Here is a 23,486-nt window from a genome sequence, read left to right on the forward strand (position 1 = left end):
TAAAGAAAATCACTATCAGTGAACTACTGAAGGTGAAAAACTCTCCCTTCACAATTAATCATTCAAGAGGCATATATATATATATATATATTTATATATATATATATATATATATAATTATTTTTTTTTTCTTAAAAAATAGATTTGGTCTTAAAAAAAGTAAGTCTACCATTACTGCTGCCTAACAACTCTACATTTGATGTGTGCAAATTATTCTCACATTAAACCCATTTGAAATGCATGAACTTTGAAGCAGAAATAATATTTTAAGTTACATCACATCAACACAATCACTTGAGACGCCGCACATTCTGTTCACACAGGCTTCCAAATTAAAGAAAGCCTTGTTCAAAGAAAAGCACATCCCATTCTATCTGAACAGATAATCTGTTGTTACTAAATTACAGATTATGGTTTAAAAAAAAAATGTAATCAAATGGTCAATTATGTGACATGAAGTGAGGAAATCAAGTACAGGTTTGGGGTCTTCTGAGTACAAACTCACACATGACTTTTAAGGTTCACTGATTTTTCCTTAATAAGCACAAAATGCAGCCAAAAACAGAAAAATTCCAATAAACAATAGTTTGTCATTGTTTTTATGTCCACATACTTCTTTTTTTTTTTCATCAAAAGACACCAATATCTACCTTCTTTGGCTTCCTACTCTGCTTTCTTACTTTCCTATTTGCTTTTTTCTCACCCTCTTATTTCCATCTGTCAAAGCAAAGATGAAAGCTCTGTCAGACAGAGGGGTATTCTGGCTGAAGGCAAGTGGGTGGCAGAAAATTTAAACAGGTTAACAGAGGAGATGGAGGGAAAATAAATGCCAGAAGAGAAGATGAAAGAGGAAAATTAAGGCAATAACAGAGTGAGATGTAAAGCGATATCTTAATACACAAAGACTTTTCAGACCATAGAGTCCACATCAGCTGAAGCACATTCTTGTGCTCCATGAACACTTTTCCTCTGGTCAGCCAACATGCATTAACATTTTTCCATTCGTTTTTCAAGGTAGAAGGTTTTTCAGAATGGATAAAGAATTATTTCACTTATATATCTTATCCAAATATTTAAAACAAAAACAACATAAAAAAAAACATACTGACTTTGCAAGATAAAAACAAATCAGCTTCCCTTTTTTGCTTACTTTTTGTCTTTAAACAACAGGTATGATTTTTAGACATAATCCACCAATTTTTAATGGAAATCTAATGAGCATTCACTCTGGGGGATTAATTTAATTGACTTAGCTGTCCCTCAGGCAATGGGTATGCTTACCAATGTATAAACAGAGCACAAAAAAACTGCTATCGGTCATGGTTGTGATTTAAAGTAATTTAACTGTAGTGAATATTTATGGTTTGGGTGGTACAGTGGATAGCACTTTTGCCTTGCAGCAAAAAGGATCTTCGTTTTATTCCTGGCCTAGGGTCTTTCTGCATGGTGTTTGCATGTTTTCCCAGTGCATGCATGGGTTTTCTCAGGGTACTCTGGCTTTCTCCCACAGTCCAGAAAACATGACTGCTAGGTTAACTAGCTTCTCAAAAATTTTCCTTAGGTGTGACTGTGTGTGCACAGTTGTGTGTCTTTGTGTCTCTTTGTTGCCGTGGGACAGACTGGCGACCTGTCCAAGGTGTACTCAGTCTCTCGTTCATAGACTACCGTAGATAGACATTGGCCCCACTGCGACCCTGAACAGGACTAAGTGGGACAAAATGGATAAATGGATGGATGAATATTTATTGAAATACACTAGTAAATATGTGTTTTAACATAGTTGGTTCGGGTAAATGTATTTAAAGCATATGCCTTACTTCTTCCAGCTGCAACCACATCAAAATGGATGTTCTTTTAAACTTGTAGAGTTAACTACACCAGAGAGAGAAAGTTCTTGATTTTAAATAAGGCAAAACGACAAATCCTAATTTTAGGATTTTGCAAATGCAAAGCACTTAACCAGTTTGGCGTAGGATATACCGCATTATTGGAGCCCCTTCTCTGAAGGGTTTATCAAAGCAAATTTTGTGCTTGTTGACAAGCCAATTAGCTCAAAGTATGTAGAAATGGTTATGCCAGAATCCTTCTAGTAGCTGAATGTTGCCCAAAGAGATGATTTTTGCTGATTTCGACCTCCACTGTGTTTAAGCCTTGCCAAAGCAGGTAATGATGCTATGTTGGCAGTCATACAGTTAACTGCTGAGAGAGCCTCTTCCCTGTACCTAAAAGAACTGCTCACCCCTTTCACTACAACACGATCCCGCCGCACAAAACACTCAAACCACCTCCTCCTCCCCCAAGGCTAAGCTAAGCACCACTTGCCACCGTGCCTTCTGCTCTGCTGCTCCTCGGACATGGAATCCCTGATCAGCCGAGTGAATCACAGACTATCTAGTCTTTTAAAATAGGATTAAAAACATTTCTTTTTAGCAGAACTTACAACTGTTAACCTTTTATAATGATGCCACTGACTTATTTATTCATAAGTACTTTACAATGAGGTTTAGTTTTTAATGATGATTTCTATGAGGATTTGACTTGAAGCACTTTGAAGAGTTTTTCTAAATGTAAAGTGCATTACAAATAAAATGTATTATTATTATTATAAGTCTTGCCAATGTTAAGAGATAACCTAGATATGATATATCGTTTAGAGGTAAAACACTAGTTCTTGAGTTTCACTCTGTTTTTTGAAAGGTGTATAAATTAAATGACTTAGGTGAATGTAAAAAAATACATTGTTCTGAAGTGTTTTTTCAGTTTACATTTTTCAGTGCGGGAGGGCTGAATAAGATAAGACACTGGGTATACAGTATAGACCCACTGCCTGTAAATAGGAAAACATGACCATACATTCTGCAGGCACCCTCAATTCCACTGTCCCTGCAACCTATAAGGGCATGTGGTGATCTGGTTAGTATGTTTTCTTAAAAAAAAAAAGTTATTTTGTTTGTCAGAGTAAATATTGTACCAATATTGTGCATTTTAGCAATTTTGATAATTACATTCGATTCAATAAAAAAAAAATTAATTCATTGTAATGATTTTAAGAAAGGTCACTAAATATGGTCTAAATATGAATGCTATACATGTTAATGACCAACATCTTTACCTATATGAACCATTAAACCATCTAATGATTACCCTGAAATGCTAAGTTAAGTCGTTTTTTTTTTCGTTTTTTTTGTTTTGTTTTTTTTTTCCCGTTTTTTTGTGGTGTTAGTGGGCGTAGTTTAAAACAAGTACAGTACCTCTGGTAAGTTGAGCCAGTGGTTAAACTAAATCCACCATAGTTCTTCTGCATTAAATTTTGTTCCACCAACATTTGCCTCCAAACATCCATTTGCTGATCACCACTGATTCTGATAGACTGACATAAATGTAGCTGTACCATCATTATAAAGCCTGCAAGGCAGGTAAAGTGTTTTGACAAGGACAAACCCTCACCACTTGAGTGCCAACCTGTTAGTTGGTGACGTTGGTAACTTAGGATCGAAACACAGGGGCTACCTTTACAGTAAATTGCCTTGGTTGAGAATGTTAATATCCAATAAGAGAGTGCAAGGTTTCTTCTAAGAATATAGTTTTAGCATTTTTACTGATGGTAAAAACCCAGAAATAAATGTATATATTTTGGTTTTAATGGTGCATCACTTTCCATTGTGGACAGTGTTGTAAAAATTGCTTCAAGTAACCCCACTCTCCCCTAGAGAATTTTTCTTCTGTTTAAAAGAGGGACTAGATTTAAGTTTTTGATGGCTCCAAATTAGAATGCAACCACACAATATTTGTATTTTTAAATGTAATGATCTTCTTATTTGTCAAAAGTGTCCTCCCTTCATTGTATTATTGCTTATTTTGTCTATTTTCTGATTTACTCCTTTCACTTCTTTCCTTTCTTGGGTTGGTCATTTAAAAGCGGGGGATTTTACATAGGAAACATGAGCAGTGACTCTATGTGAAAGAAGATGAAAGTTATTCAATAACTTTTAAAATTGCACCTTTACATAATGGCCAGTGCTGCTGATCAGCAGAAAGCTAGGGTAAATGGAAAAGTCTTCCCCTAAAATATCTGGTCAGGCAATGCAATATTGTAAAGAAAGAGGAACGCTCGATGATATAGCTGCTGATGCAATGAAACAATATTGTCATGTTCAGCAATGTAAAGCTGCTTTGGAAAGTGGAATGGATTGACAGCTTGAATTAGACTTGCCCCTTTGAACTAATGGCAGTCGACATTTTCCCCTTTTTTTCCCCCAAGAGATAAAAGTTGCAGCACAGTGAAGTGGAGAGGCTTAAAACGTAGCACTCCAGGGCGATGAGCTAACTCATTTTTTTCCCCTTGTATGCCCCCAAATGCTTTTAGTTTAAACTCCTATCACATGGACCTAGACTGACTCATCACATACACATTTATATGCTTTCAACATAGCCTACACTATAAGATATGGGATAAAATTTCAACACACAATGTCTACAAACCCTTCTCTGTTTTTTTATGTTACTATTTATATGGTGTTAAGTGAATATGACTAGGTTACTGGAAAAAAGGTTAAAAAAAACTATTTTCATATATCTCACAGAGGTTGAAATGATATACAAAGGTCCATTCCCAACCCCTATCGTATGGCATTTGCAGATCATGTTATGCACCGTTAATGGGAGAGATATAATAATACATTTATTACATCGAATCTGATCGAATCTCTTTTCTTTAAGACATGATATTCAGGGATCAGTGTTCGTGGAGTAAGAATAGCTTTCTAGCATTTTTAGTGTTACCTCAGGTGCTCTTTAAGCTTGAAGATACCAGGAAAGGAACATCTGATGTTACACAGTTCAGTAGTTTTATGTTAAAATAATTCCACATCTAATTTGAATGAGGATCAGTTAGTGAAATCGTGTGGAGAAACTGAAAATTATGTCTGCAGTTCCTGCTAGTTCTTTGATTTACTGTCAGTGCACTGCACACACTTATTCATGCTGTATAACTAGCACTACACAGGGGACACAAGTTAATATTTAGAAGGTAAAATATTGAAAAAATTCAACTGTAAGGGGAAGTCTAGATAAAGATTACACGTGTGAAGACGCTGTTAGCTGAAAATGGTGCAAAATTCAGCTCCATGAACATAACTGTGGAGCTGTATGGGGTATGAATTTAGAAAACGAAGGTTTATAAAGTTCTAGAAGAAGAGAATAAGATAATATTACAGTAGTTTCCATTCAAAATTTCCCCACTTTCCTTGATGGGCCTTTTGGCTGGTTCTTGGCTAGTCCTCTGCAATTACTTTTTAAACATCAATATTTGTACTAAAATATTCTTTCTGTCATGATTTGTGGACATTAAGATCTAAAGAGAAGCATCACCTCCTGGTCAGACTACTTAATGTTGACTGATAGAAACAGATCACCACAGGGGATGTGTCAATTTATCTCCAGGTAACCCTTCCCTTATAGGACAAAACATTGAGGATGAGAGGATCTTTTTTTTTATATGCAAAAAATACCTTTTCATTCCAGCTTCTCAGACGTTATTCAGACTTTTAAATCCCTATTTCTGTTTTCATTTTGACTTCTGTGCTGACAAATGAGACAATTCTAATTCACAGACACCAGACAGCACAAATCATTCTGTGGCTAACATAAAGACAGGAGGAAACAGACTCAAAACAAATCAATACATAAATCCTTCTTTTTCTTGCTGTGCAAACTGGCTGATATGTCATATCAGATTTTTTCCCAATACCAGCTCAACTTTGAGGTATAAGTCATATACTGATCTGCTATCCAGGAAAACAGTCATCAAATTACAAAATAACTGATACTTAGATAATTTAGGGGACAGGAATACTGTGTGTGTGATACTTCCCGAGACAGAGTGTTAGAGCTGCATTTTTAGAAAAGGCAATTTCTTTCAACTACTGAAGGGGAAGACTCAGGGGAACTGCAACCTGACTTTGTCTTTGAAATGCTCCAACTATGTTCTCCCAAGGGGCACCATCTCCTCCACAAACGCTACCTTCAGAGCTCCAAAGTTCCAGGGGATTGCTAACCCGTACCCTCAAGTGATATCACAGAACGGGCCCTGGAGAACAAACTGACAACCTGATGAGGGAGTATGACAGTTCAGAAGAAAATATATGAAAAAAAAAAAAAAGGATTTCTCTTTACCTGTATGCCTCCTTGATTCATGGATTGTCTATTTTTGTCTCTTTTCGCACAAAGGCAATCCATAACATATGGTGAGACGAATGCACATTTTCGCCAGAACAGAAATGTATACAAAGCTTTAGATAAAGTTAAATGGAAGCACTTAAAAATAATATATTCTCCCTGACATAAAATGAAACAAAAGAATGATTGATGGATCATGGAGGGAAACACAACCACACATAATAAAAACGCAGGTCTTTACACTCCCATCCCAACCTCAGTGTATTCAACCAGTAGATGAGCTGTAATTACAGGGCTTTCATTGTAAGGTTAGATTCACAGGCACAAACAGACATGCTTTTGTAGTTATTGCAAGATAGGTAACTCTAGCAGGAAATGTTTACACTTGTGCCCATAGTCTTTTGCTTTTTCTGGGACAAGGCCTGGTAGCCTCAGTGTTAGCAGAAATACCCAAATATTCCTCTTTCCTTACACAACCTCTAACTCCTCTGGTGAAACTTGGAGATGTTTCGACCCCAGTCGAGAGACATAGTCCCTCCATCATGATTTGGGCCTTCATCTGGGCCTAAAACACCTCCTATCCGATTTGGAGAGGAAAACGTTGCTTTTTGCAGTGAGAATCATTGACTTGGACGTCAAGATATTGATAAATACCCTTTGACTTTGCTCTTAGTTACAAACAATGTTGGGGTTGAGGCATTACACAAGTAACAGTGTAATATACCCCGGTACAAACTAAATTTCTGTTTTATTATTTCAGTTATTAAGGTGGGTAACGCATAACAATCTGAACTGAAAAACCCACTGCCAACAGCTTAATAAAGGGGTGAAGAAGACATTTTTTTGGAGGGTCTTGTATTATATCAGGAAAAGACAGTTTTAAGACAGAGGAAGAAGACAGGTTTACAACAAAATAAGAAGAGGATTGTTTTAAAAGCAACAGAAGAAGAATACAGTTTTACAAGCCCAGAAGAAGAGGAAGAAGAATGGTGGTGGTACAATCGATTCAACGTTTTCCAAGGGGCTATACTCCCATTATTTTGATTATGTCACTGAAATGGATAAGAGCACCACAGTAAAATGCACCATGTGTGCTGGTGGGCACATGAGCAAACTGTCTATGGCTAGAAATAAATATAATAGTAACCACAAGAAACACCAGAGAGCGTGCACAGCAACATTAAGCTTGAGGATTACGACCTCTTAAGCCCCTGTCACATCTTGACAATTTAGGCAGCGTATGCCTGAAAAATCTGAGAAAACAGCTGGCATACATTGGATAAGTTATGGGTCAGTTTCCCAGGCGACTGCTGAACATGTTTCTAACTTACAGCTATTGCATAATGGTGTATTGGTGGAGTTTTGGTATAAAAGGTGATTCAGAGGAGGAAAAATTCAGTTCCGCTCCAGACTTCATCCCCATCATAGGATGACTGCGAAGGTGAGTGTGATGGATCCTACCTGCATTCAGGCCCACGACCAACGAACTTCCTAGCAGACATGATGCTGAATCTGCAGCGACTGCAAACCCTCTTCCTTTCTTTTTCTATTTATTTATTTATTCTTTTTCTTTTGGGATGGTGCGGTAAACAGCAGTTAGGTTAATACTGCAATCTAAGAAAATCTTTTTATGCAGGCAAGGCGCCTTAAGGCACATTGCTGCCCCCCTCAGGACACTGGCTTTTGACATTTCATGGGCATTACGCTGCCATGAGTTATGCATAAGTTAGGCTGTCATTGGACATAAGTTTTGGACTTATTATGAATACTCTATGTATACTCCCAAAATTAAAAAAATACATGGAAAGTTGAGCATATGCTAGCATTTTAGAAGATTCTGGAATGTCAGGCATACACTTAGCTTTACCAGCAATAAGTCTGAAGAATGTGTGGTTAGCAAAAAAAAAATTTAATTTCTCCAGAACACAGGTGAGGATGTTTGAGCCAAGAGAAGTGAGAATGCTGGTGGATGAGTATGTCGTGAAGGATATGCTACCTATTTCTACAGCTGAGTAGCCAGTGTTTCAAAAGCTTGTCAAGAGCTTAAAAAAGATATTTCTTTAGATTGAAAAGATTGTCTATCAAATATAGATTGCTCTATCAAAACTTTTCTTCTTCCCTATCTCAAAACCTTAGTATTTGCTCTCGATTCTGGAGTATTCTCTCCATGTGAAAATGTTGTCATAGGTGGGCCTGTGTTCCTATTGGCCAATCTCAACATAACCGACATCTGAGTGGTGATATTAGGTGGGTTAGAGATGAGCAGCGCCTCACCTGGAATGTGGACAAGTGCTTACGGCTGTACTGATAGCTAAAAGTTTGTTGCGAAGCTGGACAGAGCACCTGAGATGACTGATGGAGATAACTGGGGCCAACTTACTAATGGAAAATACACACTAAAATACTTATTTAAACAAGTAAAGCCTCATTCAGATCAAAATGTCTCTTCTAAGTGGGAAATATCAATGGCATCAGAAGAAATAACAAACAACAATAATAAAATCATATAAAATAGTATAAAATAAAGAAAATAATAATAAAATGGTTAAATGACCAGAAACCAGGAAACAGATCAATCACAGTTACAGAAAGTTATGTTGGCACTTCCTTCAATTCCCCAACAGTCACCAATGTAGTTTGAAGGATTTTTTCAATGGCTGATATCGTGATTCTAAAATCAATGGCTAGAGTGGTTTAAAAGAAAGTTACAAATTAGATGGAATTATAGTTTGTTAACCTTTTACACTTGAAACTTTCTATTCCATAAAGTACTATAAACCATTCATTCAGAACTAAAATTATCAGTGCTCTGGTGCAAAATAAACATACTATTAGTGCAGGGCTTTGATAACAGTTGAAATAAATCCTGTTACAAATCTTCACATCTTGTCAAATTACAACAAACTTGTGTCAAGGAACTCTTTTTATCTTTTTTTTTTCTTGAAAAAAATAAAAGACAAATGTGATATAGATTTGTCAATGCCACCCTGAGCTAACATTTTGTATATCATGCTGGAATTATAATTGCAAGTCATTTAGGGCATGTCTCTACTTTGCAAAATAGCTCAGATTCAGCCTTAATAACAGTTTCAATGAAAGGCCCCTTACATATTTTGTAATACATTCTTAATTGGATGAATATCTAGATTTTGACTGTACTTTAAATACATGAACATAGTTTGTTCCAAATATCCATTTTATCCTTAACTGTGATTCTATTGCCGACCTGCTGGGAGATAAAGTGCTGATCCAGCCACAGTCTCTAGTCTTTTGCAGCTGCTTTCCTCAATATGTCCCTTCTTTTAGCTTGAATGTTTTTCATATCAATTTTGATTAGCTTATCAATTTCTGCAGGAGAATGCATCCTCACAATTTGATAGTGCCACAATTATATTTACAGTGTGAATGGTGTGTTAATTAACACAACATGCTTTGCATATAAGCCAAAAAGCTTAGTTGTCTCATTAACAGATTCTGTCACCAGGGTTTTGCAACTGCGCAAAACATAACATATTTATGAGGATAGAATTTTACACACAATAATTAGCTCACATTTGAAGACAAATTATTGTATTTCATTCTATTTAGGGATATTAGAGTAAAACTGAAAACACTAAAAAACACTCACAATTTGTAGATTCCTATTTATGATACATTTTTAAAACCATATTTTATAAAGATCCAACTTACAATATATGTATTACTTTGTGTCAGTTGATAACATAAAATTGCACCATAGCTTAGTTTGTTGTTGTATGGTAACAAAATGTGAAAAACCTGATTGGGTGGTAATTCTTAGGGTCCACTTTAACACACCTTGGTGGTTTTTACTGCTCCATTTTCTGACAGATAAAAATCCAAGACTTGAACATGTTTAGACTCACCTTCTTTTGTCATCAATGTGTCACAAGATCCTAAACTGATGAGCAGCAGATTCAAGCAACAGCAGAGAAGCCACATGGTTGAATCCCTCTGAAAAGAGCCCACACCTCTCCTTCCTTCCCACTGCCTCTGCTTCCAGCCGACTGGGGAACATAAGAAAAAAAGTCAAAGTCAACGATGTTACATTTTTCTTTTTCTGTCAGTTCACCACCAAGTCTGCTCATTCCACCGACAGCTGTGCATTATGCCAGACTCTTAAGTACACGTTGATGTATATTTATGAGTCAGTCACAGTTGATGTGTTAATGATGTGGTATGTTGCAGGCTTTGTTAGTGGCATATGAATTAACCAGAATGGCCCTCATTAAGAAGTGTAACTCTGCAAAAGTCTGATCATAGTCATTATCCTGTCCATCTGGTTGCCCTTTGAATGAAGAGCACACGAATGCATGTGCATGTAAATATAGTGCTGCAAAAAGCTATCTGTGACCTCACAGATTCTTTAATTCTTCCTTTTTTTTCCAGATCAAACTTCAATGTTTCATTCTACACTATTCAATTGTGACATCAGTGTGACAATAAATCCAAGTTAACACAAAATATGTGTTAAAAATATTATGATTTCATTTATAAAGGAAAGCGATACCCAGTTTCTCCCAGTCATGTGTAAAATAAGCAATTTCTTCCTTGTCAAGTCAAAATTGATTGTGAAAGCTTGCTAATCTATTCAAAAAATATTAACTTAAAAAACTATGTGGTCTTTGTAGTGCCGCATATGTAGAATCAAGACACAACCTTTCAGGCCATATGGATTAAATAAAGAGGCATCTTAAAAGTTCACTAAGATGCCGGAAACAATGTCATTGACATTTATCCATCTTGAAAGGGAGACAGAGCCATTTTGAAGGCTTTGCGACTCCAGCAACACACAGTGAGAGAAATAGTCTGCGAGTGTGGAAAAACATTGAATAGAGGTGAACCTTTCAGAACCTGAAAGAGAGGTCTATTTTTATTATTATTTTTAAAAGGGCAACAATGACTCAACTAGGAGATCAGAGAAACCCCTAGAGCTACATGTAAAGCTATTCAGGGTTCTTTTATCTGGGTTAGGGTCAGTGTTCAACACCCACTTCTCAGAAATAGACTGAGAAAAAATGGCATCTATGGATACGTTTCAAGATAAAATCTACCGCTGAACGAGAAGATGAAAAAAGGTCGACTTCACATTTAGCAAAATACATTCCAATGATCCCCAAGATGTTTGGAAAGCTATTCTGTAGACTCTGAACACAGAAAGGGATTTTTCCTTGAAGATCTGCACATGCTTATCTCTTCTGTAAAACTTAAAATACATTCCATAAAAGAACAACATTACACTGACAGTTAAACCTTGTGGTACTCTGATTATCTAATGTCTTAAGATTAAAGGACAGCAGAAAAACTGAAGTAAACATAGTTAAATAAAATCAAAATGGTGGGTCTGAAGTCAAACAGACAATTGGGCCAAAACACACAAACACATCTGGAGACTGTTCCATTTGAGTCAGAGTTATGTTGTACCAGATGCTTCCACGTAGACATACAACAAGCACACATATGCAAATATGCAGACTTAAAAGCATGCCACGTGTAAATAACAGCTATATTTTATCTCTGTGATCCTCCCCACTCACAGGCCAGCTTCTCTGTCTTAAACAAGCTCAGGAAGGCATGCACATAAGCACGCCTATGCTGACTTGCATAAACAGATCCCAGGCGACCTGATCTTGACCTCAGCATGTGTAAGGACCCCGAACTTCACTTTGTTTAGTTGAGCAAAGGGGACTATAAAGGAAACCACACAGGCAGATAGTGTCCTTGCAAAGCACAAACCTCAATATACTCCCTCAAGGGGATACACAATGTGCTCTCTAGCAAGGCTGTGAATGCTACCTAGTGTGACCTATCTGCGTTCACTCTGAAATATGGAGGATGCCTATACACGCCATCACTCAGTATTTGTGTGGGTCTGGGCACTGACAGCGCGTCCTTTCTCTGTTTCTCACTTCTGTTTTGTCAAGATCTTTTGCAAGAGCCTGTATAATCATGTTATATCTGTTTATCTGGGAGTTCTTTCTGCTGACAACTTGGACACTGTTTTGGTGAAAGTAGCTTCAAGCAATAAAAAATAGGAAATAGCGACGAGACACTTTGAAATCAAGTTTCTTCTTGCACCTGGATGAGTGGACACTAAATCAAAAGCCGCAGACAGCTGTGTTCTGAGGAATCTGGAGTTTCAGCTATTATTACAGGCTTCATGCAGGCTGATCACAATAATAACAAGATTCACAGAAAGAGCATAATTCATAACGCATCCAGTCTTTGGAGCCCACATATGCAGGAAAAGATTTCTATTATTATCTGGCCTGAATCCAATACAGTTTAATAGACTTCCTAATATGTTTTGCCAGGGGTACATCTCCCTAACACGCAAACATATAACACACACACACTCTTTGGTTGCTTTTGCATATAAAGCCAAAATGGATTTAGGCTGCTAGGCTTGCCCTAAGGTCTGGCTGTGAGCCTAGTAAACAGGTGTCGAGAGAGTGATGGAAGCCATTGTGAACTCAGCTAATGGAGGAAGAAAAGTAATGACAGATTTTCCTCAGCCCAACTTCAAAACAAGTTCTTGAGGATATAAAAGATGACCAAGCTCCATGATTGATGTTTACAGCATGGAACACATTATTCACAGAGAAGAAACAGAAATCATTTTTTCAAAACATGTTGCTCTAGAGTTTTCGTCTTTTTAAGATTAAAATGACAAGTTGTGTCGCAGTTTATTCTCCCCCTTTTTTGCCGCCGTTTTGCGCCTGCTTTCAACCTTATCTTTTGGACAGAATTCAAAAAGAAGAATGTTATAAATTCACGCAGATACAAACATGGTAATGAGGTCCCGCAGTTGGAAGTTGTATCCAAAAACCTCTCATGTAATTAAATTATTACATTTGATTGAATGTAATAACATGCTAAATTTACTTTTGAGTTTTAAATATGTTATAATGCTAATATTTAATCTAACTTTTTCCTAAAGTGCTATTTTGCATTATTTACGCATGCCTGAGTAATCCTCATAAATTCAACACTATGAGTAGAAGCCCCCTCCTGTCCTAGGAAAAGAAGTTTCCATCTACCTTGACTATACCCGTTAAAGATGTCCACTGTCCCTAATCAGTGAGTGGTGATGTTAGGAAGAGCACCATGGTGTTTATCGCTTAATCTACACAGTAACAACAACTGTCTTTTCTTTCTTATTTAAAACAGGCTTTTCAACAGCAAGATGTCTCACATCACAGTGAAGAAAAGGGTCTTTCTTCTTAGTCAGAAAATAGTGCCAGAAAACAACTAACATAGCATAAAAATGAAATACTCTGTAGTATAAAAGTTAAAATTAAATACAGAATTTCATCACATTAAAGGCACACTGCAGACTTTGTGACCAAAGAGTCGATGCATTTGAGTTATTTTCTAAATGAGTTTTCAGGCTAATATACAGCACTTGACACTATCAGTGCTAAAAGCGGGGCTCCCCTCTTGAAAAACCGACTGTGTAAGTTGGCAGAAGATGCACCTTTATTGGCTATATCATGTGACCTGGAAGAACGTATCACTTTATGGCCACAGTCTCATATATAGTCATGGCTTTTGCTCCCCTTTTTTGACCTGCTCAACAACTGGTCTTGTATGAGGCAAGGAAAAAAAAGTAAACCTTTTGAGGAGGCTGAAAAGAGAAAATATAAAATGGATAATGTGCAAGGAAAAACGAGAGTCGATCATGGAAAGGAGTTTGTTTGTTGGTGCAGGCTGAAAGAAGAAGCGGGATGAAACATCAATTGTCCTTGGTTGTCTGGTAAGTTAAGACTTTGCTCCTAGTATACAGTCATACATTTTTGTTATTATTTTCAATGTGTAGTAGAAGCAAAAAAAAAGGTAGAAAAATCTTGCAGGCTACAAATAAAAAAAAAAACTAGGGGCACTAGACGTAAAAGTTACAAGTCTAGCGCCCCTAGTGGCCAACAATTTCATGGTGTGCCTTAAAAGAAGGCTTTATATTTAAGTTTTAATACAATGTTTTCTTAAGTTTTCAATAAACAAAGATATTTATATGTCGAACGTTATCTCACTTGATAACATTCAAAACTCACCATGTTTTAACCCTTTTATTCATTTATACGTACATAATTTATGAAAAACTGAGCACACTGGCATGTAATGATGGGCTTACAGGTATAAGGATAACGCTTTAGAAACTGGAAAGATGCTGAGACTACAGGTTGCTTAAAGACCTGTATGCACTGTGAGAATCATACAACCCGTAAATCGCTAATGAGGCTAAAGTCAACATTTGAGCTTCTTAAATCTGTATTTTCAAGCTTTAAAATGATCTTAGTACACCAGGCAAAAATCTAAAACTCTAATATTGATCAAACTTTGACTTGATAATAACAATAGCTAGAGATTTTTCAAAACAGCTTTTTGAGTTGACTTATTTGTAAAAACACAAAACAGCATTTTTTGCATCAACTCATGTTGAAATCCAGGGTATTTTAAGTAGTGAGTAGTTTTAAAAATGTGTTTATATATAAAGAATCTTCAAAATTGGTTTTGACTTAAGAAAGTCTCAATTTGTCCCAGTTTATGTCACCTGTCCATCACTGTCTATTTCAGTTCCAGACAAATAAATACACTACCCCTTATCCATGGTCTAAATCCTTGCATATTCATTTGTCTGTCATTGTAGGTAAGAGTTCTCATTAATATGGGTGTAAGGGATAAAAAAAATCCCATATATTTTAAGTGTTATTTTATCAAAATAGTTGCATTTGTTTTGTCTCTTCTGCCTCATTTTCTTTCTGATCCTGTTGAAGCCTAACTAATATATTGAAATATTTTGACTGAATTGTAAGCCTTTATCAAAGCAATATTTCTGAAATTTCATCCTGCTTTTAGATACAGAGAACAGAAAATTGTCTCTCTGGTTAAAATGAATATACACATTGCCCTCATATACATTCAATAAAAGTAACATAAGAAAATAAATAATAAAAAAAGCTAAAATTGCAAATGCAAGAAACAGTAAAGGAGAACAATTACAGTCCTGCAAATTGTGAAATTCTGTTTCAATCTCATTATCGTAATGTAGGTTATATTTTCTCATGTAAACTCTACTGCACTACAATCTGTTATAGTGAACATTTTTATTGGGAAGACAAGCAGAACTGAAAACTAGCTGGAAGCTAGGAGCCAGCATGGTGATGCTTCAAAGAATAATCTGTTAAGAAACGCTGTCAAGCATGTCAATCAGTTTGATGCTAATTTGACACATTCTGCTTACCTAATATTGTTGCATACAAAGTAAATGCCTAAACCAAAGTGAAATAAAGAAGCGGATGTCTAAATACAGCTGTTTTGACATCAATGGATTTGCTCTGATTGTATGATTTTTTTGCAGAGCATATTGGTAATTGTGACACACAGTAATACAAATCTCTCTTTGCTGCTTACCCAAATTGTCGACATCCAATTTACCTTTAATCGTGTCAGTTGTCTTTTTAAATCTTTTTCTAAAATAGACTGCATCAAAAAAGCTCATAATGATAATACTTATCAATAACTAATGTTGGTGGATTGGGCTAAATACTATCAAAGGCATATTTTAGCAAATGGGGCATAAAGATTGGCTGTTTTATTTTTTGTTTTTTTTCAGCAGTGAAACTTCAATAGCATAAATTGTGTTGCATTCAGCATTAGTAACAAAAATAATAAAACACAGAATAAATGCTAGTATTACCCAAGTGCTTAGCTGCAGGAATAAGGCAGGAGCTTTTAGAGGTCTGTAGCCATACAGTATATATAATAAATATGGCTCAATATTATTATAAAAAATTGTTTGCCCCCTCATGGGCAACTTTTCCAAATAATTCTCTGTCACACCTACATGTTGCAAATCATCAAACAAATAGTATTATTAAATAAAACAGCTATTAAAAACAGTCAGGCCCTTATGAAGAAATGATGACGCCTCAATCCTAACCGCTGGCTGTTCCACCCTTGGTGAAGAAAAACTCTCAATGAGTGTTTTTAATAAGACTTTATAACAATTAGTGTTCACAACAACCTCAATAAGTTGTTACATTCATGCTGATTTTGTACAGTTTCTACCTTAGTCAGTTAAGTAACATGCTGCTGTTTTTTTGCACATCTCTGATTTTGCTGCTATGTTCAAATATCCATTACTTTAAAAAAAATCCAATACCTGTGTATTGAATATTTATTCCCTGGACGCAAAATATCTATATATTTAAAACACTTTACAGTAAAGCATTTAATTTTTTTATGGTTTAACTCATCACTATTCTTATTCTTACTTTTTCTATAATTTTTTTGCTGCTGCAAACACCAGAATTTCTGTATTGTTGGACAATAAAGGGATTTTCTATTCTGTTCTATTCTAACAACTGGTGATAAGATATATTATAGAGCCGATATAATGGAAGGGTTATGTAAGGTCTCACTACAGCATCTAAATTACATTTTATATCTTGGCTTGACAAGACTACTCTTAAGCCATTACTTTTGGTGAATTGAGCAACACTCTTGCTGCTGAAACCATGTGGACCTCAGTATAAGGTTACAGGTGGTCAGACATTCTCTTTCAGTACTATGTGGATTAAAATTTGTGGTTACATCAGTTTTGATATGTCTTCTCTGTCGTGAAGCAGCAAATAGCTCCAGACCATCACACTACATCACCTGGTTTTAGTATGGGTATAACTTATAGTTTCTGAAAATCATGTTGAGGTTTTGCAACAGATAAAACCTACAAACTGTTTTTATTTCTGTCTGGCCAGTTCACAAAGTATTTTCTAAAAGCCTTTGGTACAGCTGAGGTCTTTGCTGACCATAGTGAGACAAGCATATCTGATAATTTGGCTTTATCTTAAAACTCTGTAGTTACTTACCTATTTTTTGTCATTGACATATTTAATCCATGAAAAAGAAATAAGGCATACCATGCTTTGGTTTCTCCCCGATGAGTTGCACTTTTCTTTAAACAAAAAAAGGGTCAAAATAACTTTTAATGCCCTGCCTCTTCAGAAACCAATGACAAAGTCATGCATATTTAGTAATGAACACAACTACCCTTGTGGTCTATACATCCAAGTCCCAGTGTGGTCAAAGTCTGGTGTTTGTCATAACATGCTATTATCCATGATGTTGGCATCCAGTGCACTATGTGAAGCAGAAAGGGACGGATTAATGACATGTTTTTTCTCTGGCCAGAAGTTCAATGGCATGCTCCCTCTTCAAGATGGCAATCTAATGGCTCAATCGTGGAGGATCATTGGAAAGGTGAAATAATAAAAAAAAAATTTCACTTTTACCTGATGTAAAACAACATCCAACTGCCATGCACATGGGCATTGTCAATTTAACTATAGCTCTCGCAAATCCTCTCAAAATTTTAAATAACTGTTGTGACTGCAGATGTGTCCAGTAGTTTCCATTGATTATACTTGTAAAGCGGGGAGAATGGCACTAGGCTTACCACACTGGAACGTCATTGCCGGAAGATGTCAGGAGTGAGGTGGTACTATATTTGGTCAAAAAAGACCATTCCCGGACTCAGGGAGTGTGTCGAAAAATATTGCTTTTATTTTTCTACTGATTAATGCTAAATTCAATAAATAAGAGCAAATGTATTCTTTTTAGTTATAAATAATGAGCCACTGATTATTCCTTGCTGACCAGACTTTTCTTTTAAAGCTATAGTATATTTGAAAAAAAAAAAAAACTGCACATGCACAACCTTGTACCCGTTCCCAAGAGGGAACGCCTATTAAATGTGCACAAGCCCATTTCTCCTTGTGCACGCTCTGTTTAAAAGTTGAGGTTTGCATCGCTCATACAAGCTTTCTTTCCAAAAGAAGATTTGCAATTTTTGCAATATGCCAGACTCACCACCGGTAAGTGAAAATGGGGACGAGCATGTAGTACAGCCTTAAGTAAACATATCACCAAAATGATTGACAATTAGGAGGACAGCTTATTTAGATGATCCACCCGAAAAAAAAACATCCTCCACCATTAATATCAGTCAGTGCTTAATCCTATGTCACCTAAAGTAATAAAAGCAAATGAAAAGTTTTGTTTAGAAAATGTTTAGTTTTCTATTTCACCAATTTTAGTCATTTGAGAGACTCTTAATCTACATTTCAAATTACTAAATTTTTTGTATTTTTTTACTCAGTTGTATTTATTTATCCTGTGTATAGTGGTCTATTCAGTTTTAAGATCAAAAAAGAAATTTCTATGTACATTAGAAAGTAATTACTTAGAAAAAAAATGTCTTGGTTCTCTCATTATTTCTCTATTTGATCTGATCAAATTATTACAAAAAATGTGTTTATCCTAACTAAGAAGTACCTTAAAAATGTCTTACATATGTTACCCAGCAGGGTTCCATGTAAGTCCAAGAAATTATAAATGTCATCTGTTTCTGATTTAAACCTGAGAGAAATCTTAAGCTATATTGTCAAAGATATATAAACTTAAGAGAGTTATGATCAGTTTACAGTATCTCACCTACTGACAGCTGGAGATAGGCACCAGCACCCCTCATGACCCCAGCAGGGATAAGCGTGACAGAAAATGTATGGATAATCAGTCTAGAAATTGGAAATCTGACTTCATGAAAACGTGAAGTATGCTTTAAGCTTCCCCTATCTGGCCAAAGCCATATGGCACAGGTATGAAGCAACATTTCTGCCAAAAGTCTTGCGCTTCAGTGGAAAAGATACCAAATCTACCTAGAGATGTCGAAGAGGTCCATCTCAAGATTTTTCAGGGTAAGTACATAGTAACAAAAAAAATAATGATTTTCCTCAAGTAAAATGCTCCTATACTGAGAGAATCTGAGGGGAAGAAATTATTGCATAAGAAAAGTGCAATTAAAACTGTTGCAGCTCAAACTTTCCAGTACTGTACTCCAGTTGCACTGCAGCACACGGCATAGGGAGCTTCTCTGCACTGTTTGACCCTGGCACTGCTTTCTGCATAACTGTTAACACAGAAAATATTTTCACAAGGAATGCATTTTTTTTTATAGATGTCAATTCCATGTACCCTGCTTTCTCATATCTTTTGTGTATGGTCCAGAATATTATTATGATTATGAAAGATTTAATTTAGATTTTTCTGTACAATTTGTCTTAATACCGGCTTTTTAGTCCCAACTGTGGTGCTCTTTGATCAACTGTTTTCTAAAACATCTTAAAATATGCATATCTGTTTGCACACTCACCAGCAAAAGGTCAGAATAACTTTTTTTTTTTTTTTTACATCACAATGCTTAAGTGTTTTCATAAAATAAATAGAAAACAGATTCTTTTTTGTATTATTTCACATTTCCTGTCATGCAGTCATACAGTTTTTTTTCTCAAAAGAAAGCAACAAAAAACATTTAAAAGTCTTCCTGATTCAAAGTCCTTGGACATGTTTTAGACCAAACCTGGGAGTGCAGTGCAAGCCTGTTATAACTTTGAACTGTGAACAAATGAAAGCAAGAAACCCTTAAACTCTTTCAAGACACTCCAGGTATCTACTGACCTGAAAAAAAGGTAATACCTCAAACATTTTTTCTAACATTCAAGAGACAGAATAAAGCAAGTTTCTACATGCATTTTACACTTGAGGAGAGAACGAAACAGCAAAAGTAGCTCTTTGTAAAACATAAGCATACTTTTCACATCCGCTCCTGGCAGCATTAAAGATCCACTGCCAAAGGATCCAATTGCAAAAGTGCTGATGTAAGTTGAGGCCAACTCTGATGACATGACCTGCTTGGTCATGAGCCAAAGCCATACAAGGTATGATCAAACGCCTTTAGTTTATGCTTATATTCCTAATGCCCAATGCAAGAGACAGAATGTAATACAGTCTGGAATTGAGAACAAATTGCAGGAATACAGATATAAGTAATCTACAATGTAAAAAACAGAAATCTTTAGAGAATAGAGGTAAGTTGTAAGGATGAATTTTAAACTTATTGGCGTTGTTTGTGTGTACTTGTGTGTATGTGTATTGAACTACAAGGGAGCACACAGGATGTGGGGTATCCAGCAACTCAATAATGTGGAAAGCAGATGTTGCCCCAGAGTTTTCTTTCCAGATTCCTTGATAATCCTTTTCATCTAGACGCAAGGGTTCAAAATCGGATCAGCCTTCTCATTTTGCTTAAACATGATAATAAAGGATAAACATGAAGCCAATTTGGAGAAAAAAAAGAGATGTTCCATGCTTCAGGGTGCTGGCTTGAAGCCAGGAAGTTTTAAAGTCAGCTGGCTATGAGTTGTGTCTGGGCCTGGCTGAGGGGAAAATCACCATCACTGTTTCCAAGGACCATACTACTATAGTAGTTCAAAAATCTGCGTTTTTTTTAAAGGTAGCACCATAAATCTCTTTCAACAACATTTTATTGATAATTATTTCCAATGTGTGACAGGTAATTGATGTTGCATATTTCACAGTGGGATTTTGCTAAATTGGTGACCACCTATTGCTTGATTTGTATGAATAATAAAGTTAATGTGCATCATACAGGTATTTTAGCTCATTAATAATTGTTGGAAAAACTATACATTTACATACCAGATCAACATCTACAGTGCTCCAGTGCCCGAGGAGTGAGGGGTCTAAAGAAAGCCTTTGTACACTGTAAAAAGTTATTTAGGTAAACTTAAAAAGCAGAACAAAACAAAACATGGAGATGAAGGTGATCAGGTTAGATGATGCCTCAACTGAACTTTTAGCCTGCCTACAAAGTGCTTTGCGATGCAATAACATCACCATCCATGCCATACATGTTTAGCTGCATCCTGGTGTGGCGATTAAGTAAAAAAATATAGGGCAATTCAGAAAGAAAAGCTTTTATGCTTGCTGAAAACATATAACCAACCCTAGAAAAAAAAATCTGAATTTTTTGGGAAGGCTTGAAAATTAATGGTTATAGAGACTCCATTCAATCTGTCTGAACTTGAGCGATTTGATAAATAACAATAAATACAAAAACACGCATCTGTTTCGTTTCCCTCCACTATAAAGTATTTTCTTTTAGTGTGTCAAATAAAACAAGAAGAGAATCCCTGAAAATAATACTAATGTTAGTGGTTTAAGATTGAAAGAATGTGTGGAAAAAACAATATCAGTATAAATTCTTTTGCAAACCTTAATAGTACGATTACTCCTTATAATTGTGCTTTCATTACTATCAGTGCCAGAACAGTTGTTTTACTGGGAAAAAAAAAAAAAAAACTTCAAGCAACTTTCTCACCAGTTAAATGTTAAAAACTTACCTTAGTCTGCTGTTTTATCCTTAACTTTTTGATAACATGAATCCGACGTATGTGTGTGTATGCCAAGCAATCAAATTTACTTCGGTGTAGCTTTTTTTTTTTTCTCTCCTTGCCTGTATTTCCTTGAGTCCTCCTTAAAAAAGAAAGAAAAGAAAAGTTGCTCTGGGATTGTCTGTGTCCAACTTTCCCCTCCCTCTCTCCCCTCCCGCTGCTGCAAAGTCTACCTCCCTAGTGAGCCGTTTCGTATAATTTTTTTCCCTCTCAGTCTATCTGTTTGCCCCTCTCCCTTCCAGTTTCTTTTCCACCACCACTCTGTCTCTCCCTCTGTTTCTCCTCTGCTTCTCTCCCCTGTCTGCTTTGGAGACCCTGTTGTCAAACGTGCAGTGACATCACCTTGTCCAGAATGCTGGAAAATAAGCCCAGGGGCATCTCTTTAATCTCCCACTGAGCTGTTCCGGGTCTCTACCCCCTCTTTACCCTCTACTCCTCACCCCATTCACCTCTTACTGTGTGATTCATGGCATACTGGAGGGGAAAAGGACTTGCTTCCATTTTGCCTGGGTTAAAGCACTACAGTATATTAAGGTGGGAAATACTGATTACTGAGCTCCTTGCTGCTGCATTATGTGAATAATTTACTCTATTAGGATTAATGAACTCACTTATCTAATTACCATATTACTGACTCACGTCAACAGGTCCTATATAGTTTTATGATTTGGTTATGGAATCCATTGCATTGTAGCTTCTGTTGCAGCATCAGATCTTTCAGAAACTTTCTTTTAAACAGCTGCATTTATTCTACCCTTATTGTCACGAAGTGAAAATTCAAGAGGCAGATACACTTCAGGCTTACAGTTAATTCATATATGGCTCTGACCCTGCAGCTGCTGAGTAGGTAGAGAGAAGTGTACTGCTGTCCAGTTGACTTTTTTCTCTTCTTTGTTAAGATTTCAGCTTCAATTATCTGCATATTATCTTTCACTCTCTTATAAATCCTATCCTCTGAAACTTGCTGTGGCTGTTTCCTTTTGTACAGGATCATTAATGATGTTTAAGGCTGTATTATAGTTTTGCAAATGCGGGTAGAGCTGTGGCCTTGCAGCAAGAAGCCTCTGGGTTCAATTCTCGGCCAAGGGGCTCTCTGCATGGAGTTTACATGTTCTCCCTGTGCATATGTGGGTTTTCTCCAGGTACTCCGGGTTCCTCCTGCAGTCCAAAAACATGACTGTTAGGTGAATTGACCTCTTTTATTTGTCCTTAGGCTTGTGTCTCTTTGCGTTGCCCTGTGGCAGACTAGCGACCTGTCCAGGGTGTACCCGCCTCTCGCCCGAAGACTGGCATTAACCCCACTACTCCCATAAGAAGGAGTAAGCTGGAGAAAATCGATGGATAGATGCCCTCATTTTGAAACAACAAGCTGCTGCTTGCCATCTCTACGAATCTGGCATTTCTGAAAGTGTGGCAAGTAAAATGCTGATGCTGAAAGAAAGCAAAAAGAAATCTGGTTTAGCAGTTTCAGCGATATGCAGGCGCAGCAAATATGTGGAAAAAGGTTAACTTTACAGATGAGACCAAAATATCATTTTTTATGCCTATTTGCTTAATGTTACAAATGCAGGCAAATAATAGTTCAGATCTCTCTAAACATGACAGTAGGTGGTAAGACGCATTGATTAGTGTATAGAATTAACCAGAGACAGACACTTCTTACTGTGCCTGAGATTAAATAAGTCAGAGCCTGTGATATGAAACGAATGTCAGTGCAAAAACATATGAGGGATCTTCCTTTAAATGACAATTGCTCTGTCTACTAGACCATTAAATGACAAACCATACTCATCACCCTCTACACAGTGGTGAAAGCAGCATGCCTCACTGTTTTGTGTCACGGTCAAGGAATCTGCTCAGAGTTAATGAAAAGATGGAGGGAGCTACAGTTAGGCTTAAAAGTTTTACATACCCTACCGTTTAAAAAATGTATAAATGGGCACTGGTAATTAAATTAGCACAGAAATAAAAAAAATTATA

The 23,486-nt window shown here is 36.4% G+C and overlaps 1 protein-coding gene across 5 annotated transcripts in view; it reads right to left on the reverse strand.

The window, feature by feature from the left end:
• col16a1 (collagen, type XVI, alpha 1) overlaps positions 1 to 21,614 on the reverse strand; it is a 101,137-nt gene extending 79,523 nt beyond the window's left edge. For all 5 annotated transcript variants that reach the window (XM_015371546.1, XM_015371548.1, XM_015371545.1 and 2 more), the window contains exons 1-2: positions 21,456 to 21,614; positions 10,062 to 10,202 (exon numbers count right to left, since the gene is read on the reverse strand). In XM_015371546.1, the coding sequence (XP_015227032.1) occupies positions 10,062 to 10,137 (76 nt within the window). In that variant the 5' untranslated portion in view covers positions 10,138 to 10,202; positions 21,456 to 21,614. The remainder of the gene's footprint in view (positions 1 to 10,061; positions 10,203 to 21,455) is intronic.
• Between the last annotated feature and the right edge of the window lie 1,872 nt (positions 21,615 to 23,486).

This window comes from Cyprinodon variegatus, unplaced genomic scaffold, assembly GCF_000732505.1.
Source record: "Cyprinodon variegatus isolate N-32 unplaced genomic scaffold, C_variegatus-1.0 Scaffold60, whole genome shotgun sequence".
NCBI lineage: Eukaryota > Metazoa > Chordata > Actinopteri > Cyprinodontiformes > Cyprinodontidae > Cyprinodon > Cyprinodon variegatus.